General features: G+C 43.9%; 2 protein-coding genes across 4 annotated transcripts in view; one reads left to right on the top strand and one right to left on the bottom strand.

Annotated features, from left to right (window-relative positions):
* Nucleotides 339-11112, top strand: ZSCAN29 (zinc finger and SCAN domain containing 29). Of its 2 annotated transcripts, XM_005695293.3 has the most exons (5): nucleotides 339-667; nucleotides 1066-1270; nucleotides 3231-3926; nucleotides 5736-6203; nucleotides 7977-11112. In XM_005695293.3, the coding sequence occupies exons 1-5, from the start codon at nucleotides 353-355 to the stop codon at nucleotides 8843-8845; spliced, it is 2553 nt and encodes an 850-aa protein (XP_005695350.2). In that variant the 5' UTR covers nucleotides 339-352; the 3' UTR covers nucleotides 8846-11112. The 2 variants fall into 2 exon arrangements, with proteins under 2 accessions (XP_005695350.2, XP_017921445.1); XM_018065956.1 differs by lacking the exon at nucleotides 1066-1270 and having other exon boundaries at nucleotides 479-667.
* ADAL (adenosine deaminase like) overlaps nucleotides 1281-11199 on the bottom strand; it is a 35659-nt gene continuing 25740 nt past the window's right edge. Inside the window, exons 13-14 of one of the 2 annotated variants that reach the window (XR_001919837.1) lie at nucleotides 6172-6251; nucleotides 1281-2166 (exon numbers count right to left, since the gene is read on the bottom strand). The gene's annotated coding sequence lies outside the window, so the exon portion shown is untranslated. The remainder of the gene's footprint in view (nucleotides 2167-6171; nucleotides 6252-11199) is intronic. The other variant, XM_018065961.1, reaches the window with a different exon arrangement.

Raw genomic sequence — 11199 nt, 5'->3', positions numbered from 1 at the left:
CGGCGGACGAGTAGACAGTACTTTTATCCTTTGCTGCTTCTCCGGGCTGTCCTGGATGTCGGCCAGGGATGCAGCCTTTGAATGGCCTCTCACCTTCACGCTGTTTTGACTTCCTGACCTGAAGCTGGTGCTACCTTAGATGACCACTTGGAGCATATGGGCAGTCAGGCCAGCTCTGGCAAGACCCTAGACATATATTCCTTCTGATAGTGCCATCTCTCTCTGCCCTAGGAGGAGACTGCTTACAGAGACAGACTCATCTGCAGGTGATTCCCCAAGGACGTGGGAAGATGGGCGTAAGCCCTGGAACCTAGACCTTTAAGTGAAGGGAAGCTGCTTCCTGCTGTGAACCATGGCCAAACCCACCCTGAGAGGGAATGGCTCTAACTCTGAGGCCTTCCGACAGCGCTTCAGGAAGTTTCATTATCAGGAGGTGGCTGGGCCCCGGGAGGCTTTCAGCCAACTCTGGGAACTCTGCTGTCGTTGGCTAAGGCCAGAGGTGCGCACCAAGGAGCAGATTGTAGAATTGTTGGTGCTAGAGCAGTTCCTGACCGTCTTACCTGGGGAGATCCAGAACTGGGTACAAAAGCAATGTCCAGAAAGTGGAGAGGAGGCAGTGACTCTGGTGGAAGACTTAGAAAGAGAGCCTGGAAGACCTGGACGTTCGGTGAGCAGGGAGGGGGAATTCAGAAGTATGTGACTGGGAAGGGGCAAGATAAAAGGCCAAATTAAGGCACAGTCTCTATTAGCAAAGCTCCTACAAAAGGTAACTTTTTCAGACAGCTTATTGGGAGATGCCACCTGAATGTAACTTTTTGACATAATGAGAGGGGAATTCTTTTTTAGTGTGGAATTGGGTTTACTATTTTGTTCTGGAGTTCCAGCTGCTCTAAGCTAACAGTAATGGAGTAAGAAAGACCCTTGTTCTATTAACCAGCCCCCCACCACCACCCCAACCCTAGCCATGTCCCAAAAGGATGATCTCTTTTGGGATATTAACTAGACTCCTCTGGGAATACCCCTCATTATGACCTTGCAGTGACAATTCATGGGGGTTGTTTCCAGGTCACAGTCTCTGTGAAGGGGCAGGAAGTGCGCTTGGAGAAGATGACACCCCTGAAATCATCACGAGAGTTATTAAGTATTCGGCAGGAGTCAGTGGAACCCCAGCCCAGGGGTGTACCCAAGAAAGAGAGGGCAAGAAGCCCAGACCTGGGACCACAGGAGCAGATGAACCCAAAGGAGAAGCTCAGACCTTTTCAAAGGAGCGGTGAGGAGTAGATTCATCTGGGAAGATAGGATGCCGTTCTAAGTTGGGAAGTAGGGTTGGGAGCAGTGAGTGGGAAAGGGATTTCAGGAATGAGTGGAAATGGAGCATGCAGCTGTTGGGGACCTCCTGAAGGCAAGTAGCTTAGCTCTCTGTTGCAATAAGTATTCTTATACTTCCTCTTTTGATAAGTCTGCCAGAGAATGGCTCTCTATAGTTTTTACCAGGACTTGGAATTTCTTTTCTCCTGGTAATGACACTAAGTTTGAATTTTCTAGATAAAAATTCTTTTCTATACTTGGCTTATCTTCCCTTTAGTCATTTTCTTTCTCCATATTAAACTAGATTTGTTTCTTTAAGCTTTTCCCCAGAAGCTCCATTCTTCAGACCTACTAAGTTTTTGTTACTCTCCTTTGGAAAATTCTTCAAACATCACATTAATTGTGGAGAATTAAATTATATATATTATTCCAGTGAGGGTCTGGCAGGTAGAGGCAGACTAAGAATTTTACTTCAGAATTTCATTATACTTTCTTTCAGTATAACTCAACTAATGATTATCATTCACTTGATACTCCCAGGTCTCTTCCTGATTGTCTTTGTGCCTGGTTCTTAAACTTGGTTTTGTGGGACTTGTTCTTCTTCTTTGTGCTCTGCTGAGCTCCATGTTGTATGTTGTTTTCCTTGAACACTTCTTTAACTTGTTGAGGTGGTTTTGAATTCTGATGTTATCATCCCAGACACCAGCCTTCTCAGCCAGGCTGGTAGTGGTCTCTGTCTAATCATCCAGATGCAGTCCCTCAATCCCACTTGCAAAACTGATCTGTTTTTGAACACCTACCAACATGCTCAACATCATGCAGGGTCCTTGGAACGAGGAACGGTGCCTCTCAAAGAGTCTACAATATGATTGAGAATATTAGAGTTAACATAAATATGTGAATTGAACTGTATTCAAACAGTGCCAAACCATGACTTGTTAGTTGTGTGAGTACAATAGGGGTTGGTAGAGTAGGAGATGAGGGAGGGCTGTATGGAAGGCTTGGGGGGGGCACTAATGGGTTAAATTTGCATAGAAAGGAGGGAGTTAAAGGCAAGGCAAGGCAGAGTGGTGAATGTGTGCTGCGTTCTGGAGAGAGGAGTCTGGTCTGAATGTGCTGTGCCTGTCAGGCACTCAGGTTAAGGTTTGGCAGTACAAATAGCATGTGAGCTGATGAAGCAAGAGCCCGGAGTTAGGTAGAGCAGTGACTGCTGCATAACCCAGGTGAAGGAAAATAAGAGGTCTAGACTTAGATGGTGGCAGTAGGAATAAAGGATATACTGAGGGAAAAGCCTCTAGAAGTTACTGACCAAGTGTGAGAGAAATGAAACAGCTGAAGACAGTCTCTTCCTTGCAATCACTCTTGAGTTTAATTCTCTAGTCCCAAGTAGAGAACCACAGCTGACCCTTGAACAACATAAGTTTGAACTGCACAGGTCCACTTATACACAGCTATCTTTTCATAGTAATTACTACAGTACTGTAGTTGGTTAAGTCTACAGATGTGGAGGAACGTGGATACAGAGGGCCTACTGTGAGCTCTACTCGGATTAACACCCCCCCCTCCCCGCCCCCGTCGTTGAAGAGTCAGCTCTCTAGGAGGCAGGAAGTGACTGTTTTCAGCAGTGCCAGGACCTGCATACAAGTAGTCAGGAGAGCTAAGCAGTAACTTGGAGCAGAATTATCTGCTCTGAACACACAAGAGGATGCTTTCCTCTGTCACCCTGCTCTGGAAAGTATTTCTCATTGTTTGAGGTTTTATGTATTTTCCTCACATTCTTCAACCCACTGATCTTTCTGAAAACATTTTCTTACTTTTCTTTATAAGCTTCTTGGATTAAAAAAAAGCAAGTCTGAACTCAGAGATACTTTTTTATGATGATTCCAAACTATGATATCCTTTGTTTGCTTCCCTGCAAGCAGGATTTCCATGTTCTAAATCCAGCATGGTCTCCAGCTTGGAGCAAGGAGAGCCATGGATCCCAGATCTGGGCTCCAAGGAGAAGGAACTCCCAAGAGGCAGTCACACAGAAGACAGACGAATGCCTGCTGATCTGTTACTGTCCAGAAGAGAGAGAAGCAGCTGGGTGGACCAGGATCACCGGGGCTTTGAAGATGAGAAGGTGGCAGGTGTGCACTGGGGCCATGAAGAGACCAGAACTCTCCTTGCAATTCTCAGTCAGCCTGAGTTTTATGAAGCTCTCCGAAACTGTCATCGGAACAGCCAAGTGTATGGGGCTGTGGCAGAGCGGCTCCGGGAGTTTGGGTTCCTCCGGACCCTGGAGCAGTGTAGGACCAAGTTCAAAGGTCTCCAGAAGAACTATCGAAAAGTCAAGAGTGGCCACCCACCTGAGACCTGTCCCTTTTTTGAAGAGATGGAAGCCCTGATGAGTGCCCAGGTCATTGCCCTGCCCAGTAATGGCCTGGAGGAGGCAGCCTCTCACTCTGGCCTGGGAGGCAGTGATGCTGAGACCGAGGAGCCAGAGCAAGAGGGCTGGCACCATGAAGAGGGAGAGGAGGCCACAGCTGAAGAGTCCGACAGTGACGAAGTGGGCCAAGAGGCCACCCCCCAGGACCCTGACAGCTCCACCACACCTGTCCTTTTCCGTAGCCCAAGTGGTAAGCTTTTCTTCTTGGCATTTTAGGATTAGACTGACAAATTATGAGGTTGGGTGTGGAGTCAGTAAACTTACTGTCACTTGCCAGCTTTGTCACTTAAGAGAACAGAGGCATTTCTCAGTTCTTTATGTATTTCATTCTCTTGTGGGAAAACCAGTGAGTTAATAGTAAGTAAAGAAAGATATTAGATATTATAAAGAAATACACTCAAAATTCAGGTGAGTCCTGGAAAGGAGTACCATTCCGTTTCTTTCTTAAAATATATTTTCCTGATTATAAAATCACTGAAGGCTGAGAAAATCTTGGCAGTATAGTATCTTTAAGGAGAAACAGTTTATCTGTTGAGTGCCTTATATGAACTGGTGTTTTATTTTTACCCTCCAAACTCAGTTTATTATGTGTTCCTTTTTACTTAAAAGAGCATAGTGAAGGACTGCCTCAAGTTGGGAAAACATTTTCTATGTTTCCTCTATGAGATTTGCATCACATATTGGCATTTTAACAGGACCCAGTTTTGCAGCAAGAAATCTTAACACTCCATTGAAATATTATTTGCCTATGGAACCATCTTTAAATATCATGTTATTACTGATGTAATCTATACAACTATGCTGTTATGGGAAAAACACCACATATGAAGCAGGAGGCTTTGTTTCTAATCCTGCCCACTCATCAGCTAGGGAACATTTCTCAGTTTGTGTCTTCAACTGTAAGGTACAGACAGAGCTAACTCCAAAGCTGCAGTTCTACTGGGAACAGTTATCTGTTCTGTCCATGTTTTATTATGTGTTGTTACTTCTGTTCTGGTCTTCTTGTCTTGCACTTTTTCCTTTAAAAAAAAATAATTCTCTTTCCCTTTTTATCACTGAATAAATTTAGGTAAATCACAAACATGGCCCATGTGTTACCTGCTATTACTTTATCTCTGTTCTTTTTGTCTTTTTCCACTGCTTTTTCTCTGTCTTCCAATTATTTCCCTTTTGCTTCCCTGGCAGAGAGTGGAGGATAATGGAAGCAATGTCATCGCCACCTGGCTCTCAAGTGGGAGGAAGGCTCTTGGAATCTCCCTTCCCTTTAGCTTGAGGGACCTTCAGGGAGCAGAGTCTCCAGTCATCCTGATGAAGTTCTGCCCATGTTGGGGACCAGGAGGTGCTTTATGCTCTGCTTCCTTCCTCCTGGCTCTGCCAGTCCTCTGCTACTAAGGAGAAGGTGCATGACCACAGGTTCTTATCTTGTACCCTTCAGGCTTTGCTATTGTTGGGCTGGCTTTTTGAGACTGTGGCCAGGTGAAGAAGGGCCATAAAAGGGAGTGCATTAGGCAGCAGTATGAATCTGAAAGAGACTGTTCCTTGGGATTTTGAGACATTCTTTGGGAGACTTAATTTATAAGGAAGTAGGGCTGGTAGGAAAAGATTGATCAGAGAATGTAAGGATGGCTCCTGGCTGACAGTGACTGACTGTAGGTTTTCTAACCAGTTATTTTCCAGTTAGGATCAGAACTCCAGAACTGCTAGAAGAATGGGGAAATGCCTTCTGTACACTTGCCTCAGTGTGCATAATGATCACGACTGTGATCAGGTGAAAAGGCCTTTTAAATTGAATGTGGGAATCAAGGTCTCTGAAACTGATATGGGTCAGAGAAGCAGAACATCCTGAGAGTCTGCATTGATTTGGAAACATGAGCTGTTCATGCCTTCTCACCTGGAGCTCAAGCTTAGGTGACTTTTCATGATGCAAATGCTAGGACTGAGGGATTGCAGCTATAAAGCCCTGCATTAAGTGCTGTTAAAACTTCTCTTCTGGTGGCAGGTGTGCACTGGGGCTATGAAGAGACAAAGACCTACCTTGCAATTCTTAGTGAGACTCAGTTTTACGAAGCCCTTCGGAACTGTCACCGCAACAGCCAGTTGTATGGAGCTGTGGCTGAACGGTTATGGGAATATGGCTTCCTCAGGACACCGGAGCAGTGTCGGACCAAGTTTAAGAGCCTACAGACCAGCTATCGGAAAGTCAAGAATGGCCAAGCACCAGAGACCTGTCCCTTCTTTGAAGAGATGGACGCTTTGGTGAATGCCCGGGTGGCTGCCCGGCCTAGTAACGGCCAGGAAGAAGAGATAGCCTTATGCCCCATGCAGGAGACCAGTGAGGCTGAAGCTGAAAAGCAAGCCGAGCAGGCAGTCGAGGCCATAGAAGATGATTCTGAAGATGATGAAGAGGATCCCGAGATACCTCCAGAGGCACTGACCCGTGCTCCAGTCTTATTTCAGAGCCCCAGTGGTAAGGTCCTCTTCTTAGGTAGAAATAGCAAAGGGAAGGCAGTGGCATCTAGGAGAAAAATTATCAGATTGAGAACCAGGAGAACTGGCCTGTACACCCAGTACTCAGGGATTCTTCTCTTTTCTCCAGGTTTCCTGTCTGTGTAGGCAGCTTTCCACTTGACTTGCTTCCTCACACTATAGCATCAATCTGAGATGGCTGCAGACTTTGTAAATGTGCCATCATCTGCACGTGAGCTGCTCAGTTACTAGCCCACATACCTAGCAGGGACTCTGAAAGCTAACATTTCCCAAACAGTATGTCATGTACACATGGTACATGAAGTTGGTTTTTTAAAGTTCATTCTCATTTCTGCTGTTTTCTTCTAGTTTCAGCTTATATATTATCTGTATGCCTGCTTTATTCATATATATGAAAACCTGATAATCTTTCTTCAGACACACTTACCCAAAGTCTGAAATTTCTGAGGGAATTGACCCTTTCAATCTTATTTACTGTTTAAGAAAGGGAAAAAAAAAAATCATTATGGCTTCCCTCCTTGCACGAAGAATTCTGTTTTTGGAGTCATACATATATATGTATATGAATATGCACTGTGTTACTAGTTGAGTACCTTAAAGCAAGTTACTTAGCCCTGTAATTTTGCTTATATATTAAGACCGGCCTCACAAGATTGATGTAACTGAAGTACCACAGTGAGGCACCTAGCACACTACTTGGGCATTTGATAAACAGCAGTTTTCTTTTCCAAAATATTCTTTAGATCTGCATTCTCCAAGTGTGCTCCACAGAGCATCAACTCCGTGAAGCTGTTAACACATTCTGCTAGATAACAGCTTCTAGGTTTAGGAAATGCTAAGTACCCCTTTCAGAGGCTCATAATTTATAGTCATATATTTAAGTTTCTGAGATTTCAGTTAATATAATGAACCTCCATTTCATGGGTCTAATCCTAACACGACTTCTGGGTAGATTTAAGGGGTACATGTTCTCAAATTTAGTCCAGGGAGCTGGGATCCAGAGTTTATCTGAAACCTGAAAATTCTACAAATTCAAACTAAATTTGCAAACTGAAACTTTCCAAGTATCTACAAATTCTCATAGCCTAGGCCTGGGAAGCCTGGCATTTGGCTCTTAGAAGAATATTAAAGCTTAGTTTGGGCATTAGAGTAGTGCTTTGGAACATCTAGTGGTTATTTGTCCATGGGCAAAGAAAGTTTGAAAGAGATAGCACCTACCAAAATTTCTCTCAGAAGGCCTTTTGTTCTTTGAAAGACAACAGGAATCTTTCTACCCTGTTTTTATTCTCAACACATGGAATTTGAGAGTGAAAAGGACTCATGTCGTTCTTCCTCAATATAGAAGTTCCCCAGTTTCCCTGGGCATTCCTTTCTTATCCCTTTAGTTACTGGCAAGGAATGTAAACCGTGACAGGCCTGAGATGAGGCTAAAATACAGCATTAGAAAGTGTCTTTCCTGGATAATCATAGTGATGGTTTTATCTTAAATCTGGCAGGTTTTTTCTTGGTATACTGAGAGGATTTTCTGAAGATCCCAGATATCCAGGAAAAAGAGTTAAAAGAACATATTCATCAGATCCCCTGTAGATGAGAAGCATGTGACAGATTACGAAATAGAAGGTTTTAATAGACAGTAGTTATTTAGGATCTAGAGCTCCCTGATTTTTATGTTAAGTCATCTAATGTGATACTTTATACTCACACATAATAACTGAGAAAATGGGTAACTTTTAAATTTCTATTCTTATGTTAGGTTTTGAGGCTGGATTTGAGAATGAAGCAAATCTAAAACGGGATATTTCTGAGGAAGTAAAACTACATAAGACATTACTTGCAAGGTCTGAAAGGAAAATTCCCCAGCATCTTAATCAAAGTAAAGGCAGTGAGAGTGAATGCAGATCTGGAAGACAGTGGGAAAACACCCCGGGTGAGAAAAAAGGAAAACCAACATTCCCTGAAAGGAGTTTAGGTAAAGTTCCAAGTCATCAGAGACCTTACTTGGGAGAGAGACCCTATAAATATCTGAGATACGGCAAAAGCTTTGGTCCAAACTCCCACCCTATGCATCAGCTAGCCCATCAAGTGGAAAATCCATATAAATGTGCTGATTGCGGGAAAAGCTTCAGTCGGAGCGCTCGCCTCATTAGACACCGGAGGATCCACACTGGAGAGAAACCTTACCAATGTCTTGACTGTGGGAAAAGTTTCCGTGACAGCTCAAATTTCATCACCCACAGAAGAATCCACACAGGAGAGAAACCATATGAGTGTGGTGAGTGTGGAAAACGCTTCAATCAGAGCTCAAGCCTTATCATTCACCAGAGAACCCACACAGGAGAAAAGCCCTATCAGTGTGAAGAGTGCGGGAAGAGTTTCAATAACAGCTCTCATTTCAGTGCACATCGGAGGATACACACAGGAGAGAGACCCCACGTGTGTCCCGACTGTGGGAAGAGCTTCAGCAAGAGTTCTGACTTACGTGCACACCACAGAACCCACACTGGAGAGAAGCCCTACGGGTGTCAGGACTGTGGCAAGTGCTTCAGTAAAAGTTCCGCTCTTAATAAGCACCGAGAGATCCACACACGAGAGAAACTTCTGTCACAGCCAGCACCTAAGTAAGCCCTTGAGGATCTATGAGAAAACCAGCCTCATTACATGTATTGAGATTGTTTGGAAATAGTTCTCCAGTAGTGAGATCCATCTTCTAATCTGTGCCCAACTAGTAAAGGAAACAGTCTAGAATTTACCCCACTGCTTGTTCCTGTGTTTCTCTTGGATCTAGAGTAAGAATGAAAGGAAGATTCGTTCCCTCTCCTTGCTTGTGTTGACGGTAACACCCTTTCCTCTCAGAGCCTGTGTTGTTTCCGCTAACAGAGAGGACACAGTAGCAGATCCTGTGAAATTTGATGTGTTCCCTTTACTCATCACATTACTCAGTTGCATTTCAACTAGAAAAACCCACACTGCAGCGTTTCATGGAGAAGTAGTGAGGATTCTCACTGAATGGGTCTAGCTCTTTGTACAGTAATGGAAATGCAAAAAATGATTTTTTTTTCCTGCTCACTTAAGTCTGTGCTCAGAATGATATACTTATCACACACACTCCTTTACCTTAAGGAGCCTTTAAGTGTCCAGTCTGGTTCTGACCTATAAACCATTTTGTCAGGAATCTAGGTGTGCTTATATGGGGGAACAGTGTAAACCTCATATAAACGGTGAGGTGGATTTCTTACTGTCTTCAAAGCCCCAGAAGCTTTGGAATAGAGTAACACTGTATTTACAGCATCTATTGTGATTTTTTTTCTGGTCTGTCTCATCTAAATTTTGTCTGTCCCTTGTCCAGAAGCCCAAAGAGGAAGGCAAGGGGATGCAGTAATACGGAAAGCAGTTAGAACTGCCAGAGGGACTGCCATAATCCACACACCCTAACACCGGGGTGAGTGTCACACACCCTGTGGACACAATACTAACGTGCGATGAGCAGAAGCCACTGGCCATGCTCCCACAGACTGGGAAAACAGACCACTTTGTGCCAGCAACTCTTTACCCTAATGGTAAGGGGACAAACTATCTTTGGTCAGTGGAGCTTACAATACTTACACACACGCACACACATTCAACTGTATACATCTATTTTTAAAAGCAGCTCTTCAAACAAGTGTGATTCTGATATCATAGAGATGGTATTGAATTAACTGCCCACATATTCGCAGTAGTATGAGCCTGTACAGCACAAGTTAAACAGACCCCATCCTTGTCCTTACAACCTACAACAGATGACACTGACATGAACAAATACGTACAGCTACAATGATTTTAGAGAAATTTAGAAAGCTAGGTAGTAACACTAGGCATAAAAGTTAAGGTCTAAAGCATTAGAGTTTGGGGAAAAAATGAGAGGTATTTTCTTCTCTTTAATCATGAAGATTTCATGAAGCAGGAAGTGCTCAGAGGGAAGGTTTACTGGGCAAGATGAACTTTCCAAAACTGTAAAACTGCATGCTGAATGGGTGAGAAATGGGAAAACTGGGGAGCAAGGGAGCAGAGGGCAAAGGACAGACTGTAAGGAAGGTGAGCCAATGCTCAGAGGAGCACAAATTTGAGGGGGCACAGTAAGGCTGTGCAGGGGGCAGAGAGGGACTTGCTTCAGCTGAAACGTGGAGGGCCAGGAACACCACAGACGGGCTTCCATACGCCAGAATATTAGTATATCAGGGCCTGTGCTGCACTTGCTGAGTGGCACTGGGTAAGAAAGATGAGCAGTTTTAGGGGACTAGCTCCTATGGGAGACAAAGGTCGGGAACCAGTATCCTGAGAGAAGATATTTCGAATGGCAGGTCAAAGGAAAGAAGATGCCCAATGGCTAAGGTCTGAGATAAGTAGCCGTGTCACAGTCACATTAATGAGCGCTCAGATAGGAATGAGATCTGGGAGAGAAATGGGGAGATAGGATATTCTAAAATCCACAGCTTACTGTGATAGACAGTAATGATGTCTACCAATGATGAACTGGAGTTCTGGTGCTGAGGGAATTTCCTAAGTCTTAGGAATTAAGGGGAGGTGGTATCTCAGTTATGTTGCCTAAACAGACAGGGAGATAACAAGAAATACCAGTGTAAAGCAATGATAGACAGTAATGATGTCTACCAATGATGAACTGGAGTTCTGGTGCTGAGGGAATTTCCTAAGTCTTAGGAATTAAGGGGAGGTGGTATCTCAGTTATGTTGCCTAAACAGACAGGGAGATAACAAGAAATACCAGTGTAAAGCAATGCCTCAGGATCTGAGATAATTTAGGCAGTGTGCTGTAATGTTTTTAAAACATGAGAGTACTGTGTTCAGTATATCTGTGTATAGTCTTGTGGAAAAAGCACTGGTTGTGGTATCAACAGATATGAATTCTGGTTCCAGATGTCTTACATGTAAGTCACCCTGCCTCCATTTCCCTTTGTGTAAAGCAGAACAATGTTTAC

The sequence above is a fragment of the Capra hircus genome, chromosome 21 (assembly GCF_001704415.2).
Source record: "Capra hircus breed San Clemente chromosome 21, ASM170441v1, whole genome shotgun sequence".
In the NCBI taxonomy this organism is placed as follows: Eukaryota; Metazoa; Chordata; class Mammalia; order Artiodactyla; family Bovidae; genus Capra; species Capra hircus.
This window is presented reverse-complemented; position numbering and strand designations above follow the sequence as displayed.

Bases quoted from the DNA above. Each gene is read 5' to 3' on its own strand.
- ZSCAN29 (XM_005695293.3), top strand. From the start codon at position 353: ATGGCCAAACCCACCCTGAGAGGGAATGGCTCTAACTCTGAGGCCTTC. The intron at 1,271-3,230 runs GTGAGGAGTAGA...CCCTGCAAGCAG, and splicing joins CAGACCTTTTCAAAGGAGCG to GATTTCCATGTTCTAAATCC. The intron at 3,927-5,735 runs GTAAGCTTTTCT...TTCTGGTGGCAG, and splicing joins CCTTTTCCGTAGCCCAAGTG to GTGTGCACTGGGGCTATGAA.